At 39.0% G+C, this 19,136-nt stretch overlaps 1 protein-coding gene across 3 annotated transcripts; it reads left to right on the top strand.

Annotated features, from left to right (window-relative positions):
- The first annotated feature begins 1,394 nt into the window (after positions 1–1,394).
- On the top strand, positions 1,395–18,535 carry LOC131354520 (GDP-L-fucose synthase-like). 3 transcript variants are annotated; one of them, XR_009204763.1, is made up of 11 exons: positions 3,781–3,933; positions 8,091–8,239; positions 8,521–8,635; positions 9,469–9,597; positions 9,856–9,929; positions 11,139–11,272; positions 14,354–14,485; positions 14,641–14,720; positions 15,319–15,418; positions 16,342–17,630; positions 17,948–18,535. XR_009204763.1 is itself a non-coding variant. In XM_058392269.1 (10 exons), exons 1-10 carry the CDS (start codon positions 1,402–1,404, stop codon positions 16,395–16,397), a joined length of 1,023 nt encoding a protein of 340 aa, XP_058248252.1. In that variant the 5' UTR covers positions 1,395–1,401; the 3' UTR covers positions 16,398–18,535. The 3 variants fall into 3 exon arrangements, 2 of the variants coding, with proteins under 2 accessions (XP_058248252.1, XP_058248251.1); XM_058392269.1 differs by lacking the exon at positions 3,781–3,933 and adding an exon at positions 1,395–1,455 and having other exon boundaries at positions 16,342–18,535; XM_058392268.1 differs by having other exon boundaries at positions 16,342–18,535.
- Positions 18,536–19,136: the final 601 nt, after the last annotated feature.

The following is a 19,136-nucleotide window of genomic DNA, read 5'->3' as shown; positions in this document are numbered from 1 at the left end:
GCTGACCCCGCTCCGTCAGTTTACGTGGCCTACCACTTCGTGGCTGAGTTGCTGTCGCTCCCAAACACTTCCACGTTCTTATAATACAGCTGACAGTTGACTGTGGAATATTTAGGAGCGAGGAAATTTCACGACTGGATTTGTTGCACAGGTGGCATCCTATCACAGTTCCACGCTGGAATTCACTGAGCTCCTGAGAGCGACCCATTCTTTCACAAATGTTTGTAAAAACAGTCTGCATGCCTAGGTGCTTGATTTTATACACCTGTGGCCATGGAAGTGATTGGAACACCTGATTCTGATTATTTGGATGGGTGAGCGAATACTTTTGGCAATATAGTGTATTTCAGTTGTGGTCAAAAGTATGTGGACACCTGACTATAACGCCCATACACCGAACAGGCATAACATTATGACCACTGAGAGGTGACATGAATAACACTGATGATCTCCTCATCATGGCACCTGTTAGTGGGTGGGATATATTAGGCAGCAAGTGAACATTTTGTCCTCAAAGTTGATGTTAGAAGCAGGAAAAATGGACAAGTGTAAGGATTTGAGCGAGTTTGACGAAGGGCCAAATTGTGATGGCTAGACCACTGGATCAGAGCATCTCCAAAACTGCAGCTCTTGTGGGGTGTTCCGGGTCTGCAGTGGTCAGTATCTATTAAAAGTGGTCCAAGGAAGGAACAGTGGTGAACCGGTGACAGGGTCATGGGCGGTCAAGGCTCATTGATGCACATGGGGATTGACGTGAAGGCTGGCCCGTGTGATCCGATCCAACAGACGAGCTACTGTTGCTCAAATTGCTGAAGAAGTTCTGATAGTAAGGTGTCAGAATACACTGTGGATGTTTTTACAGCAAAATGGGGAACACCACAATATTAGGCAGGTGGTCATAATGTTATGCCTGACCGGTTTATGTGTTTATTATAATCCATACTCTTCAGAAAAGGCTTTTAACTAGATTTTGTTCTCATTTAGATTGAAGGTCTTTACTGAGATTAGACAAAACATGTTCCAGTTCATCCCAAAAGTGAATAGTGAGGATGAGGTCAGGACACTTCTTCCTCTCCAGTTTAGACAAACCCTGTCTTCATGGAGCTCGCTTTGTGCACAGGGGCATTGTCATGCTGGATCAGGTTTAAGATCTCAATGCTACATCATACAAAGGCAGACTACATAAGTGTGCATTTCCTTTCCGTTAACTTTGTGGTAACCTTTTGTGTAAGGCTGTAGCTGATATTCGGGTATCCATAAACGTCTGCACATATTATATTGTTGAAAAAAAAAAAAGATTTGTAAGGTTGCAAAACTCGTAACCTTCTTCTTATAGGGTGGTTTTGACGATGAGAGAACAAGATGAATTCGACATATATATGGCAACCCTGCTCGCGGCGCATGCGCACAACAGGACAGTATGATATAGTTTTGCTCTCCGCGTGGATCATAGCGGTAAGTCAGACATCCATCATTTAACGGTGTTTATTGATCATTACAAACAAAACAGGAAGAGTAGGTTTAAATGAACAGGAGAAATAATGACTCGTTGTTTATTCAAGTATCGCAATTACACGTTTGACAAGATCCGGGGGTCACTTCATGTGTCCAGGATCACACTTCCTGTTAATGTGTACATCACTTTCTTTGGACTACTTCCCTAAATAACCCAGACACTCCATGCAATAACAAAGTGCTATGGCCATTTCCTGTTCCCTGCAGAGCGCTGATGATGTGTTTTCATGCAGGTTTTAGTAACGTAGACACACACACACACAGCTTGTGTACACAGTGGTCATGTCCCTATAACATAAACTAACTTCATATGACGTTATACAGGGAGTAGTTTAACACGTTTTGTTGTGTCTCTCATGGTCTGGCTTAACAATAAGCTCCATTTACACTATATTGCCAAATGTTTTGGGACACCCCTCCAAATCATTGAATTCAGGTGTTGGAACAGGAAGGGGTCATCCCCAAACTGTTCCCACAAAGTTGGGAGCATGAAATTGTCCAAAATGTCTTGGTATGCTGAAGCATTAAGAGTTCCTTTCACTGGAACTAAGGGGCCAAACCCAACCTCTGAAAAACAACACCCGAATTCAATAATCTGGAGGGGTGTCCAAATACTTTTGCCCATATGTGCTTGGTAGACATCCCCGTTCCTGATTCAGTCCCACTCTTCTAGGAAAGATTTCCACTAGATTTCTGAGTGTAGCTGTGGTGTGGGGGATTTGTTCATTCAGTCATAGTAGAGATCAGACACCGATCTCAGGTGAGGTGGTCTGGGGTGAAGTCGGTGTTAAATTTCATCCCAAACGTGCTTAGTGGGTTTGATTTATTAAGAGTCAGTGCTCTGTGCAGGATATTTGAGTTCTTCCTCACTGAAAAGAAACTGTTTGAATGATATTCTATACAGTTGTGTGCTTCCAGCTTTATGGCAACAGACTGGGGGAAAATGTTCATTCAACAAATGTTACCTTCATTATGTCTTTATTCACAACCCCATATATTTTAAACTCAGTTAAAATGTTATTTTGAGTGAACAATAAGATAAGCTGCCATTTCATTCATTTGCTCATCTTTCAAGATGCTGCACAGTGTCGTTATTGCAACTAGTAGAAACTATAACAACTGCTAATAGAGGCTGCTAATATATAGACAGCCAGGCTTGTAGGCAGATGTCATGTTTTTTTTTGGCTGCTTAAGCACAAAATCATACAAAACTAGCGACCCATGGATATGCATCATAGGCTGTATGCTTTCGAGTCATTTTTATATTTAATCTGCAACATCAGGAATGACTCATTTGATTTGATGTAGCTTTAAATAACTGAAAATCAACTGCAAGCTTTACATTGTTTGATACCATACGAATTGTCGAGTAGTGGTTGATTCTGAGCAACCTTTTGAAAAACATCTGTTTCCTGCCTTGTTTCCTGTATGATTATTTAGTCATGGTTTTAGAAAGAATCAGCTGCATCATGGCTGACCCTGCGCTCTGACCCCAACCCCCAAGGATGGGATATGTGAAGAAAGAATTTCACTGTGCAGTAATGTATATGTGACATATAAAGACAACTTGTATGTCAAGAGACTTTCTCGGCATTGGTGGGAAATATTCATAGAATGAAAGGACAGATAAACTGTTGGGCAATGTTTCCAACCACTAAGCATGGAAAACCTTTCACGACTCATTGAAAGAGCTCTAAAAGAAAGTGGTCCTTGTCGTTTTTGTCCTGAAAAGGAGCACAAATTTATGAAAATCATCTTGTGTCATGCGACGACACAACTACAGCTGTCAGGCGATATCCTGCTGCAGTCATTCCACTGATATCACACTCACTTTTTTGGGGGCTCTAGAGTCCCTTAGTTATTTTCATGTGGTCCTTGGTCATGTGTACCTCCTTTGAGGAAAGAAAACATCTCTGACTTTCTACATTTTTGGCAATACGTACCAAAGAAAAAAAAAGGAAATACCAAACCTGTAGTGTTTATATGTAATTTGTACATCTATTTCATTTCTTTATTCTAACTTCTGTTTCTGGAGAAATTTATTATTATTATTATTATTATTATTATTATTATTATTATTATTATTATTATTTTTCCAAATAAAGCTGTACACCAGTTTGACCAGTAGGTGGCAGTAACACACACACACTTGAATGCAATCCTTAGCTCACCTTTCTCCAGGAAAAACACCATAAATGCGCATTAAATAGATCCGATGTAATGTGTTAAAACGATTAAAAATGTGTAAAGAATGTATTCGATGTGTTCAGCTCGTAAAATATACTTGTGCTGATGAGATTTATGGGCAGTGACACAGATGATGTCATGTCATACCTGTGGGCTGAACCTAGACCAACCCACAGGTGTGATGTGGCATGTCAGTTGTTTCAGTGTAATGATCCGAGGATACACATCAAGGTAGGAATCCTTTTTTTTAAACTTTTTAGGACTCCTGCTTTTTAGGAATACTAAGCTTTTCATAAAAGATCGAAGAAGATGAGTTGTTTATTTAACCAGATATTCAACACAAATGCTCAGTTCAGGATTGAGGGTCAGTTTGATTTATTTCATATGATAAAGGCTGACCATGTCAATGAATAACTTTTATCTAACTTGCTTCTTATATCATAAATAGTAGTAAACACATTTATTTGAAATCCAAGCCGTGTACTATAATACTATGATACTAATTTATCATTACATCAAATTGTTTAAACATTACAAGGATGTAAAGTCAAAAATATTATACATATATACATATATTTGTGGATCAAATCCAGTAAAAAAAAAAGACTTTATGAGATTGGAGTATGGAGGGTGATACATTCATGCTTATGAAAATTATAAGTGGTTTTTCATTAGATAGATATAGATATACTTTCTTGATCCCATGAGGGAAGTTTTTGACTTAACTTTGATTCTGTAATCGCTTTTTCAAGACACAGCAAACAGGACACTAATGTGAGAAAAGGACGTCAACAGCAATACAGTGTCATCTATTGTACTAAAATGTTATTGGCATGAACATGATGTCTCGAATATTTGTTCATGCAGTTTACCTAGATAAAAGGGATTAAAATGGACTTAAGCTACTGTAATTAATTGTAATTAAGTAATATTGTGTTGGTCCTCCTTTTGCTGCCAAAACATCCCTGACCTGTTGTGCACTGTATATTCGGACACCTTTCTATCAGAACCAGCATTAACTTTTGACACTACCAAGTTGAGCAACTGTAGCCTGTCTGTTCAATCAGATCACACGGGCCAGCCTTCGCTCCCCACTTGCATCAATGAGCCTCGGCCGCTCATGACCCTGTCCCCGGTGTTCCTTCCTTAGACCACTTTTGATACTGACCACTGCAGACCAGGAACATCCCACAAGAGCTGCAGTTTTGGAGATGTTCTGATCCAGTGGTCTATCCATCACAATCTGGCCCTTCGTCAAACTCGCTCAAATCCTTACACTTGCCCATTTTTCCTGCTTCTAACACATCAACTTTGAGGACAAAATGTTCACTTGCTGCCTAATATATCCCACCCACTAACAGGTGCCATGATGAGGAGATCATCAGTGTTATTCACTTCACCTTTCACTGATCATAATGTTATGGCTGATCGGTGTATTTTTGTGTGTGTGTGTGTATATATATATATATATATATATATATATATATATATATATATATATATATATATATATATACACACACACACACACACACACAGTCTCTATCGTTTTTATTTCGCTTAATTGCATTTACTCTGTTTACATTTAACACCTTTTTTTTCAGAGATATTTCTAAATGCTTATCATCTTCAACGCTAGTGATAATCAGCTAGCTTCACTCTGAGCTAATCTGACAGGATTTCAGATTTTATTATATGGGAAATAAGAATAATAATAATAATAAAGGACAAAATCGGTTTGTCTGTTGATTTACAATTGTATTACAACATCTGTAATCATAAAAGAGTGCTAATTTGATGTTGATGATTATAGCAAATGGACAGGTTGACCGTTAAGTATTAAAACATTATATAGAAATATTTCCTGGTTGTGAGTTATAATATGTATATAGAATATACTGAAAGGGTTGTTTATTCAGCTTTTTGTCCCAGGTGGAAATTGAATATAGGAATATTTATAGAATGAAAATAGGTGGAATGTTATCAGCAGGATTAGGCCAATTCACACAGAACTGGTTAGCTAGTTAGCTTAGAAATTAGCTTTAGCCACTACTTAGCCGAAGGACCTTATTATGTTATGGCTTTTTTTACCCTGATATTTAGAACACCCTTATTAAAAAATAAGACATCTATAATAACATGAACATGTAATATTTATATGTATCTATTTATATTTATATGCAGCTCAGGGGAAGTGTGAGGTAAAATCGAGTCTGTGATTTTTGTTTTCTGCTTGTGGCTACTCAATCTCGTGTTCATACCTCAGTTGTTTTGTTTGTTCTTTTACACAATTTCTTGGGTAACTGGTTTGAATTTATTCTCTATTATCTTATTGCGCTCATCATGAAGACACAAGACAACCTTGTATTATACTTTATGAAATCCAGTCATGTTACATCATTGCTGTTTTATGAATAAAGCTTAAAAATCCTCTGAGAGATCCTGTCAGGTTAGCTCATGTTAGCCGGCTAAATGACATGAGCAGGGATGATTTTTCAGAAAACATGTTTTGTTGGCTGGTCAAGGTCATGATCTTCACTGTTAGCCATCAAGCTAACAAATACTTAATGTTAGCTCTGTTATTGTCAGAGGAGGGACAAAACTGAAGCAGTCTTGCTAACAACCAAGAAAGCATAGTGTAGTTAGAAAATTCTTATTTTTAAACATTCTGTGCTTCACAGATCACAAAACTTTTGTGCTTTGCATGCATCTGAATACATATATATTAAATATATATATATATTAAATATATTTGTTATATATATATATATATATATATATATATAGTATTGTGCTTTGATAATTAATTAAAAAATACCTAGGATCGTGGATTTTAGAGTTGTATATACACTATATTGCCAAACGTTTTGGGACACCCCTCCAAATCATTGAATTCAGGGGTTAGGCTCAGCCTCTTAGTTCCAGTAAAACGAACTCTTAATGCTTTAGCATACCAAGACATTTTGGACAAATTCATGCTCCCAACTTTGTGGCCACTTCCTGTTCCAACATGACTGTACACCAGTGCACAAAGTAAGGTCCATAAAGACATGGATGAGTGAGTTTGGTGTTAAGGAACTTCACAGAGTCCTGACCTCAAACTGATAGAACACCTTTAGGATGAATTAGAGTGGAGACTGTGAGCCAGACCTTCTCGTCCAACATCAGTGCCTGACCTCACAAATGTGCTTCTAGAGGAATGGTCAAAAATTCCCATAAACACACTCCTAAACCTTGTGGAAAGCCTTCCCAGAAGAGATGAAGCTTTTATAGCTGCAAAGGGCGGGACAACTCCATATTACATTCATGTGCATGTAAAGGCAAATGTCCCAAAACTTTTGCCAATATAGTGTAAGCATAGTGTAAGCAAAAAAAATATACAAAAGAGTTTCGTGAAAGTCTATGCTCAGAGACAGGTTATTTAATAATGGGATTAATTGGAGACTAATGTAGATTCTTATAAATTTCTACACATCTGGCGTTTATATAATACGATAATCTACATTGTATAAAAATTGCTTTATATAAAGAATTTCTTCAAAATATTTATGTTCATGTGTATCATGACATGAACCAGTGCTTATAATATCTATGAAAAATATTTCTTCTGTAAAAATAAATAAGGTAATGAAAGAAAGTTTGTCACGGAATTAGACAAATATTGTTCATTAATATCGCAGGCTTTGAATGTATTCCCCCTGTCAGGGTTAGGAGAGTATTTACATCACCAGACTAGCTTATTTGCCTAGAGAGCACCATTCTAAGCTTCTCTTTGGTCAACATATGTGGTGGAAAGCTACCGCTAGAGCAAGGCTTTAAAGACAAAAAGGCCGGTCTCAGAGGTAACTCGTGCTTTCACGATTCCAGCATCGTCTTGTGCCTCTTGTGCGTACTTGTAACATGAAACTTTGGTGAAACTGAAGCCTTTGAATAAGCCACAACACCTGCATACATTTCCTCACCCTTTTTCCTTACATGTCACAATAATATCTTTTAGATATGAATTTAACCACTTTTTTTTCTCTTTGCCTTCAGTCACCTGAAGTTACTATATCCTCACATTTATTAGCAAGCCTGGTTTCTTTTTGGAGTAGGTACAGATTTGTCTCATCGTCTCGATCTTCGTTGCTAATGAGCTTGTCCGAAATCTCTTTTCTTTTATTTGGTGGTATCGACAGATGCTTTTGCGTGTTCTTATGTACGTCATTAAGCACTGATTTTTCTTGTTCGTTAACCACACAAGTATGATTAAACCACGTATTGTTCTTTGTTCACTTCATTGACCTGTTCCTTGCTGATGTTAATTAATAGTCTACCTTGTTACTGGTACCTGTAACTCATTTGATGTAAATTCCGCGAATCTGTTTTACTTTCTTTTTCAATGCTAGATGGAGGGAGACACTGGGAAGATGCGTGTGATGGTGACAGGTGGCACTGGGCTGGTGGGCAAAGCCATAGAGAAGGTGTTGCAGGATGAAGGAGGAGCAAGAGAAGGAGAAGAATGGATCTTTCTTTCATCCAAAGATGCCAACTTAATGTAAACACCTCTTCTAGTTTAGTTTCTTTTAGCTGTCTGAAAGCAGAACAGTCCAAAGGGCAGATCCTTGGGCAGATCCATGTGTACACTGATTAAGCATGTATTTGCATGTGTTTGAATCTTTTATGAGGACTGTTTTACTAAGACTTCACAAGGTATTATTCCTGTAGACACAAGGTTTAGAAAAAGATGGTTTTAGTAACATTAAATACCTGGTGCTTAATAAATTAGCATTTTTTTAAGCACATTGTTGTGTAAAATCAGTTCTTTTCCTGTTTCAGGGACGTGGCTGAGACAAGAGCTGTGTTCCAGAAACATCGCCCAACACACGTCATTCATCTGGCAGCCATGGTGGGCGGCCTCTTTAAAAACATGACACACAACCTTAGCTTTTGGGTAAGGAGCACACACACACACGTTTCTCTTCATTTAGCTTCATTTTTAATGTTATATATTTACACCTTAACCTTAGGGATCATTTCCCAGACAACGTTTAAATGAAGACGTCATTTACACATCAAGATGAGATCGGTCGCTTCTCGATTAGTAAGAATTCCCAATAGTAATTGAAACTAGAGTACATTCGAAAGGTCCTGTTCTAGTCTAAATGTGCTATGCTAATCGAGCTTTTCAGACCTGTACCTGACCATAAAACGTATTCAGATTATTTGAATAATTTATGCATGCAGATACTTTCAGTTCTCAGCAGCAAGAAAAAAACTCTGGGGACGGACATAAAGATAAACAACAGATGAATTATATCTACTAAAAAAGATCACAGAGCTCATGTCGTTTCGTTCGACTGTAGGAAAAACCAGGTGGTGTTCCTTTTTGTATTGATGATAATCTTCCCAGATTAAAATGCAGGTATTTTCTGTCTATACGTCTCTCAGTCAGACATTTTCCACAGTCAGAGGATTGTGTAGATAGCCTGGAGATTTGTATACTGTTTGCAAACATTTCAGGATGTAATGCACCACATGACAAAGACCTGAAGGCTTTGTGCGCTTGGAAACAAAGAGGTATAGGCATTTCTCGTTGTGTAATGATAATAAAGCTTGTCCCCCGAAGTGAAATGATACCTCACTTCCTTACTAAAAAGCATTTGAAACCAAGCTCAAAAATGAATTGTCTCACAGATCAGCCTTCCGTATGAGAGCTGGTAGTTGTACCTGTTGTTGACCAGCTGATATTTTTAATGCTAGTGAAGGCTTCGAATTGTCTTTCAGAGAAACAACCTCCACATCAACGACAACGTGCTCCAAACAGCTCACGAGTTTGGCGTGCTTAAAGTTGTGTCCTGCCTTTCCACCTGCATCTTCCCAGACAAAACCACGTACCCCATTGATGAGACTATGGTTTGTACACATGTCCTTTTGTTTGAGAAATCACAACATGGCAGTCTCTAAAAATAAATCTGATTCCAGGAATGCTAAACACTCCTTCATTTCACTCAAGTGTTTTCTGCTGACTCGGAAGTGTGTGTTTGTACGAGGATTTTATTAAAATATCAAAAGTGAACTGTTGCCACGTGACGTCGTTTTGAGGGTCGTGAGTCTAGTATGCATGAACGTGTTAATTGACATTGACCTGAATCTTATTTCTCTCTCTGTCAGATACACAGCGGCCCGCCTCACGAATCCAACTTCGGTTATGCTTATGCTAAACGAATGATTGACGTCCACAACAGGTGAGCAAATAGATGTTGCAGATGTAGCATCATGGAATGCTAGAATCAGTAATGCTAGAAGTCACACATGGTCAGTTGGATTTAGGAAACAGCTTCGACTGGCTACTCCAGTGTAGATTTGGCAATATGCTTGCTTAGGGTCGAAGCCCAACCCCGGTCTCAAATCTTTAGCAGCTTTTCTTCTTGGGTTGCCCCATTTTTAGGTCTGTCCATGTTTCCCTCAAGTATGCCCAGGTTTCTAATCCCTCTTAATGAACTTGATGCTACTACCACCATGCTAAACCATTGGGAAGTAATTCTCAAAGAGGTGAGCAATGCAACCGCCACCATGCTTCAACCTGGGGAAGTTATTCTCAAGGTGGTGAGCAGTCTCAAGCTTGCCCAGGTTCCTAATCCCTTTTGAAGAACATGTTGCTACTATCACCATGCTTTACCAGAGGAAAGCTATTCTGAGGGGGGTGAGCAGTGCTACCGCCACCATGCTTCAAAATAAGGAAGCTATTCTCAGAGTGATGAGTGGTGATACCTCCACCATGCTTTACCATAGGGAAGCTATTCTCAGAGTGATGAGTGGTGCTACCTCCACCATGCTTTACCATAGGGAAGCTATTCTCAGAGTGATGAGTGGTGCTACCTCCACCATGCTTTACCATAGGGAAGCTATTCTCAGAGTGATGAGTGGTGCTACCTCCACCATGCTTTACCATAGTTGTCAGAATAGTGTATTTCTACTTCTAAAAAAACAAAAAACAAGATGTTCTTGGTTCTACAACTAAGGGAGAAAATCTTCCTGTTCTCAAGCTCCCGCAGCTGACAGCCACCTGATTCATGCCTTCCTTTCTACACACACACACACACACACACACACACACACACACACACACACACACACACACTCAAGGTTACTGCTCATCTTCACACTATTATTTCTACAGTGCTTGTTAAAATTTTCCATTACAGCTACTCTTTCATAAAGCTTAGTTTTCTCGAGTGTGTAGGCTAACAGTTATAATCGGACTTTATTGCACTCCTTGATGCCACTCCTTGATCTGAAGACACCTGACATATTACAGATCAAGGGATATGTTGTTATCCACTTCATTGTTTGTTTTTTTTCTTTACTACCATACTTTTATTATTAAAAACATTGCATGTTATACGTAGATAAATATTAATACACAATCATACTTCCTGTGTGTTTTTTCGCAGGGCATATTTTAAACAATACGGTCGAAAGTACACTGCTGTCATCCCCACAAACGTGTTTGGTCCCCATGACAACTTCAACATAGAGGATGGACATGTACTCCCAGGACTCATACAAAAAACCTACATAGCACAGAGTAAGAAAAACTAACCTGCAGTGCTACATATTCTGTCTTTCTACAAGTTTGAATTCAGAACAAGATGCAAGTCTAAGCTGAAGAGCATATTAAAGTCATCAGCCAGTGTGTTACCTCTGTCAGCTATCAGATATTCTCACATACAGTTATTTCACCTATTTTGCAAAGAATGTTAGCCGGCAGTGGTAGCGATCTTGTCATAAGACGATTGTGAATGACGGCTCGTCTGCATTTTGGATAAATTCAGTTCAATTCAATTCGACAATTTGTGTAGCACTTGAAACAATGGACATTGTCACAAAGCAGCTTTACGGAAGATGATATTAAGCAGAAATTTTGAGAGGAACCGGGATCACCCTTCCCTTCTATGACTGTGCACTGTACAGTAAGGACAAAAAGTGCAGTTGTTCCAACCAGTAGGTTTATTCTAGTTTTAACATGATGTCTATCTCGTTGAACCTTTCACTGACGGAGATTTGAGCACAAAACTGTTGCGAACTAAGTGGCACCATCCACAGTAATCCCTTGTATCTGTAGGCTGTTTGTGTCCAGCATCATGAGACTCCGATTGGAGTAGGGCATCAGGTTGGATCAGGCAGAAAGCGGGCAGGATCACTGTTTTCTCCGGAGTAGCATGTGTAGCTCGACAGAGAAGTGAGACACACCCAGATTATTATGAATTATTATATGGGCGATGTAAAGTCCAAGCAGGAACTCTAACTGAAAGGGAGAGACGGAAGTTGAAGCTTCTTGGCAAACCATATGCCTCATGACACTTGATAAGAGCCAAATCAAACACGGTTCATAGTTTGCTTTATATTCAAATTTTACCTTCCTGATAAGTCATCCTGATTTTCATTTACATAATAACTGCTTTAAATAGGTGTTCGCACGCCAGCCTTTATTTCCTTTGTCTTAACGACAAAATAAAGCAGCTTTTCATAACAGAGAATCCCAAGAGCACAAAGTCCATCATTCTGAACAGTCAGTAGAAATCTACGCTCTATTACACAGCCTTTAGATCCTTGTACGTTTTTCTTTATTAAACAACTCTTTAATAAAGTTATCCAGAAATTTACACGGTTCTAAACTCCAATTCTGTAAACCAAAATGCTTACTTATCTGTCCGCAAATATCACCCTCCCTAAACACACCTTGATCACGTCATACTATTATAATGCACAAATCCACACTTGTGATAAACTACGTAATGGTATAATCTCTAAACACAGGTTTAAGCTGCATACAATATTACCACTGACAAGCTAGAATCTGCCCCAGGATACTTTTCTGCATTTTGATTCCTTGAATGAGAAGGAGAGAGAGCGAGAGAGAGAGATTTTACAGATTATTCTGTATACTTATTATCATATTATACTTAATGACATGATACAAAGATTGTATTCAAACTTGAAGCAGGAAACATGCCAGATTACTAACACACTCTATAACCTGTGAATAATCCAGATAAGATAAAAATAAAAAAATCAAAAGGCTTGAACTGAGTAAGTCCGAGTTGGATGCACGGTGATGAGGGAATTAACTCTTTCTAGTATTCTCATCTAGTATGTGTACTTTACATCTCTTACAAACATCAGTTGGGAATGCAGACCTTCTATTAACCAGTATGAGGCTGAGCTCTTCCCAGTTTGGAGAGATCTGAAAATGTATATTCTTTCTACTTTAAAGTTCTAAATAATTAATTAGATGAACATATTTGATAAATCTGTAAATAAATCTTTCTTGTAAATAAGGCTAGCTGAGCCTCAGTGCTTGACCATAGGGTCAGGTATAGAAAGGTAAAATAATTTATTATGCAAAATGTGCCCTAAAGATGAAGCAGAGGTGAATCTAGCTGCCACTGCTGGGCCCTTGAACAAGGCCCTTAACCTCTCTCTCTGCGCTTGTGGTGTTGCACCTTTAACTGAAAACATTGTCATTCAATTTTGGGATCATTTCTTCACTCTATTCTATCTTGAACTTCTAGACAAAACATGTAGGTTTTCTTTTTGATGCTTATTCGGCACGTTTTGAGGAGGTGTTTGTGATGTCTTCAGGCGTTGATGATGTCTCGTCTGTGATGTTGCTTGTTTAACGGATCATTAAGACACTTCTTCTGTTGTCTGATTGGCTCCTTGTGAGAATTTGATAGCAGGAGTTCTCTCGTTGGCAGAAGTGACTAAGCTCATGGGTGTTGAATAAATAATCGTGCTATGAGTAATACTTATAGAAGAGCATGAGGAATGAGAAAAGACACTCCTCTTCTTCTACCCAGGACAGTTTTATGATTGCGACTAAAGTGTTGTAAAGAGGCCTTTATCCATCAGAGAATGATGGCTGATATCTGCTCCGACAGATATGTGAGCAGGACTTTGCCTGTGGCCTGCCTCCAGAAAGTTTTACTTAATCTCTGTAAATGTTGACACAAGCTCAACAAAAGGTAAAAGTTTATCTTTACACAGTACTTCATTGTTGAAGAGCAGCTTTTCAATGCTTATCATTGAGATCCTGGAGAACAGGTTTCATGTCTGTACACGTGTACAGTGGGGTCATTCTTCATTGATGAAGAAATAAAACAAGCTGATTCCATTATTGCTGATTATATTGCCAAAAGTTTTGGGACACCCCTCCAAATCATTGAATTCAGGTGCTGAGTTGAGGAAATTGTTTTTTCATTTGATTTTAGTGTGTCATTTTTTCGTTGTGAAATACTTCAAGCGTCATTGAAAGGCAACCACACCTAGAAACTACAAAAGCTCTTGGGCCGGATGCAGTCCCATGTTACGTAATTACTTTCCAAAACATGGCAAATAATTTAAAGTCATAGTAGTAGCAAAGATAAGGGTAGATTTAAGATGACATCCAGAAATTAGGTTCCAGTGTGATAAAAGATCGTTATTAGTGGATGTAGGAACATATATTTAAATAAAGCCTGCTTATTGGAAGAAATCAAAGTAACCTGAAGGTTCTGCTTTTTCGTAAAATTCTGATATATCTATTGAAGCATTATATAACTATTTTGACTAAGAAAGAAATATTTGGGCAGAGCCTGCATGTTTAGCTGTGTGTTTTATGTTGTAGGGGAGGGGACGTCCCTGCAGGTCTGGGGTTCTGGCCGTCCACGAAGACAGTTTATTTATTCACACGATTTGGCTCGACTGTTTGTTTGGGTTCTCCGAGAATATAATGAAGTGGAGCCGATCATATTGTCAGGTAAACACTTTACATATATATATATATATATATATATATATATATATATATATATATATATATATATATATATATATGTTATTTATCTACAAAATGATACATGAGGTTATGGATTTGTAATTGCTCTTTCTTTCTCTTCGTCTCTCAACATCTAGTGGGAGAAGAGGATGAAGTGTCCATCAAGGAAGCTGCAGATGCTGTGGTCGAAGCTTTGGAGTTCAAAGGGGAAGTTGTCGTATCCTTTTGACCCGTTCTCACTCACACATGATTTGATGTCCAGTACTTGTTGTTTATTGTCGGAGCGAACAGTCAGCTATGATCATGCATGCACAAAAAAACCTAGAGGGTAAAAACAAGCCCACAAACATGTGTAACATCTTGTTCAGTCATAAATCTGGATTCCTAACGCATTTAAAATTCCTATGAAATATATAAGAACATTTCCCTTGTAGGAGGGAGACTTCGAATTTGAATGCCAAAGCCATACGTGACGAGGAGCCACTCTTTCCTGTCAGTCACAGAGACACTAGCCAATAATGGCCGCTGGCTTTTCTCTGACCGACCGACTGACTTCACGTGTCTCAGGCAAAACGTGTATTAAATTTCACCCCCCCACGGGGGAACGCTATCAAGCCCTTTGTCTGAGACATTTGAAACCACCCAGCCTCAAATTTTTACAAATCACCAGTCTGTCCAAGATCCTGTTAGAGAAGGATATGTTTAGACACAGTAAGAAGAACTCATTTATCTTCTGTGTAATGAGCATATTGAACGTTAATCCGAGATCAGGCGCCACATATCTCACAGAATAAGCCTTAACCTTTTATTTTCAGTATGATAAAAGTAAAGCTGACGGGCAGTTCAAGAAAACAGCCAGCAATGCTAAACTCCGCAAATACCTTCCTGACTTCACCTTCACTCCTTTCCACAAAGGTAAAACCTACGTACAGGAAGAGACGACCTCTTAGGGGTGTAACCAGCACCAGTATCTCTGTCAGCTCTTGAACCTGTACAGTTCCTCAATCCCAGCTGCTTCACTCGAATTAACAACAGATCTCCACCAGGTGCCATGTAGTGCTCTGTGTCAAGCTTTCTAATCTAATCTGACATTCTGGATTTGTTACATGACCCAAACATTTTTTCCGAGACACTGTCAGAATCTACCTCTATATACACTATATTGCCAAAGGTTTTGGGACACCCCTCCAAATCATTGAATTCAGGTGTTGTTTTTCAAGGGGTTGGGCTCAGCCCCTTAGTTCCAGTAAAAGTCCAACATCAGTGCCTGACCTCACAACTGCGAGCTCTAGAGGAATGGTCAAAAATTTCCATGAACACCCTCCTAAACCTTGTGAAACCTTGTGTTATAGTTGCAAAGGGCGGAACAACCCTATATTACATTCATGTGCATTTAAAGGCAGATGTCCCAGTTTTGGAATGGCTCAGAGTCTCTACTCTAATTCATCCCGAAGGTGTTCTATCAGGTTGAGGTCAGGACTCTGTGAAGTTCCTCCACACCAAACTCACTCATCCATGTCTTTATGGACCTTGCTTTGTGCACTGGTGTGCAGTCATGTTGGAACAGGAAGGGGTCATCCCCAAACTGTTCTCACAAAGCATGAAACTATCCAAAATGTCTTGGTATGCTGAAGCATTAAGGGGCCGAGCCCAAGCCCTCAAAAAACAACACCTGAATTCAATGATGTGGAGAGGTGTCCCAAAACTTTTGGCAATATAGTGTATCACATTTTTTTAGTAGTAAAGTAATGAAATGATTATTTTGTAATAGCTGCTGTTCCCTCATAACACGTACAGAAAGTGAAGTGGATTTCACAGCTGCTATTCTCTTTCCTCAGCCATCAAGGAGACCTGTGACTGGTTTGTGGCCAATTATGACATCGCACGCAAATGAGGACTGAAAGACTGAAGAATGCCACCTTTTTTTTTTTTTTTTTCCCTAGGACTTCTTTCACTAACATTAGACCAGTTGCACTATTACACATGAGAGTTCTTTTGGTGATGAATGGAAAAGCAGCACATGATGATGATGATTATGATGATGATTTTTTATTATTAAATGATGATTTATATTATTATTATTATTATTATTTAAGAAAGGCTTAAAGGATGGCCTGAAACGATAAGTACGGAATGAAACACAAGAGCACATGGTGTTAATGGAAAATAATGGCCAGACTCAAAGTATAGTTACATTCAATACACCAGAGTTGATTGTTTTCTTGTCACAAAGTGTATTATTTCACTTATACCGCAAGAATGCCAACGGCAACAACTATTGTTAATTTAAGAACAACTAGTCATATGACTGATAGTAATATTTTATTATGAAATGTCTGTTTTCGTTATAGCACAAAGAAACATCTCTGTTCCTGAAGACCTTTTCCAAGACTTTGACTGTTACAAAGAATTGACACTGGAGATTCCTAACAACGATGCTTAATAAACGTCTCCTCACAGAAATGTGTAATATATAAACCCATGTTTTAACTGTTACTATTGAAACGATAATGTAAAACGACAAGCACGTTTGTCGGAACTCAGAGCCCCCTCCGAGTGGACATATCACAGGGTGGAATTTTGTTTGTATCTATTACTCTTAGCTTTCCCAATAACCTCCACAATCTATAAAACTTAGCCGAAATAAAAGAGATCTCGGTCAACAGATGAGAAGAAGCAGGTTTCTTTATTCAGTCATGCAGTCAACAACATGCATATCTGAAGAGAGCAGCTGGTCTCAAAAACCCCGAAAAAGTCCCCTCTACTTATACCCCAGGCGCCCCGGGGCGCCTCCTTTTCTCTAATTTAAATATTTCCAGCAATTTCCCATTATATTCAGTGTATGGCTACTTTAGTCCCTCCTTCCTTAGTTTACATACGTTTTCCCAGTTCCCATTATTTTCGCATTTGTCCCGAGCCCGCCCCTAAATTGATACCATCCTCCCCTCAATGACGTCAATTTTCCTCCTCACCAGTTCCCCTTATTTTTAGGCTAAGTCAACCATTTTTATAAAAATTGGCGCTTACTTATAGGCGCCACTTCCTTATTGACTTCATTTGACCATCACCTCTTAAAGGTGCTTCCTCGGCTCATCCTGACCTCGCACGTTGCCCCCCACAACAATGTGTAAGTACCTTGCTCTCTTCCTCTATGTCATGATGACTTTTCTCTCTACCTACTTGATCTAAGTTTTGTTTTACTAATTTTAAACTAAGCTGTGCCATTAAGCTGCCTCATATCCTTTCCTCTTTTCATCACTGTTGGTTGCTAGTATTCCAATGCTATTGTCTCCTCTACCTGCCTATCACTGTCATGTCACAGTGACCTGGCCTACTTCCCACACTGTGTTCCTCCTGCCTTAGTACACGCTCTCTTTTGCTGACTACATAGTCACGCAATATGCACTTCACTCATCTTTACTCATTTCCCATAAAATTTTTTAGCTCAGTCAGCCCGCCGCGCTATCTTCCGGAGAAGTCCCAGGGGTGCTCTGCGACGCTATCGCCAGTATCAGCTATCCTGTTTGGCCATTGAACTTACTGGTTTCCTGGAGCACCTATCTGAATCCTCTATTCCTGAGTCTCCTTACCTCGCTCACCATATCGTGAGAGATACCGTCTGTCTTGATCAGAGCACCCAATTTCACCCCACAACCTGTGATCAGTCTACTCAGACCTTCTACTGGCATTGGACACGCACCACCTCTCAAGGCGTCCAGACTGAGGATTTCCCTGTTGAGATTTCCTCTAAAGATTCTTCCTCTGACTCCTCTTCATTTCCTAATTCCCCTGACATTCCCCAACTTTCTCCTGAATTTGTGCCTATGCCTTACAGTGTTCATGATATTCCTCAATCTTCTCCTGACTATTCGCCCCCAACTTCTCCCACTGATTACTCTCCAACTTCTCCTCAGGATCCCGAGATTCCTTCTTCTACAACTGACCCTCCGGTCCCACTGATCCCATTGGATAGGCTGGCTGACTGAGTTGTAACTCCTAATGTTTCAATAAATCTCTCCTCTTTTTCTGTTCCTTCAGTCCCAGTGTGGTTATTACGCTAGCATGCTGCCATTAATAATTCTGCATGTTCATTATGAAGACTATGAGGCTATATCTGATTATTATAGCTATTTTTAATCAGAGTTAACTACTTACTACGTAATAAATGGCTAAATTATTCTTGATAGATACACACTACTCTTTAGGCAGAATATTGCCAAGTCAGGGCTTAGAGCATTGAGTACATTAGCACTTAAGCTACTTTTAAGGCTAGGTATATAATTCAAAGCTGGGTATATTATATTTTCTCCGACACGTTCATATAAACCCTGGAAATGTCGAGCCATGCCGTTTTAGAACGTTAATCAATGCCTGACCAATCAGATTCTAAGAATTTGATCATTGTGGTATTCCCACTTCCTCAGTGCATTGCATTAATATACTCCTTCAGTTTAGTTCCTTTTTGGATCGTATTTTCCCAATGTTGATCCTTTTTTTGTGTTCCAGTTACAGAATAACACAATCAGGGTAGAGCTTCGTTTCAGTACTTCAAATCATCGTAGCTGTAGTGAAGACAACATGGCCTAAGGATTGACTTCGCATTATAGTGTCATAACAACGCCACTTCACTGCG

Source organism: Hemibagrus wyckioides, linkage group LG06, assembly GCF_019097595.1.
Source record: "Hemibagrus wyckioides isolate EC202008001 linkage group LG06, SWU_Hwy_1.0, whole genome shotgun sequence".
In the NCBI taxonomy this organism is placed as follows: Eukaryota; Metazoa; Chordata; class Actinopteri; order Siluriformes; family Bagridae; genus Hemibagrus; species Hemibagrus wyckioides.
Note: the sequence above shows the minus strand (reverse complement) of the source record. Positions and strands in the feature narration are given on the sequence as shown.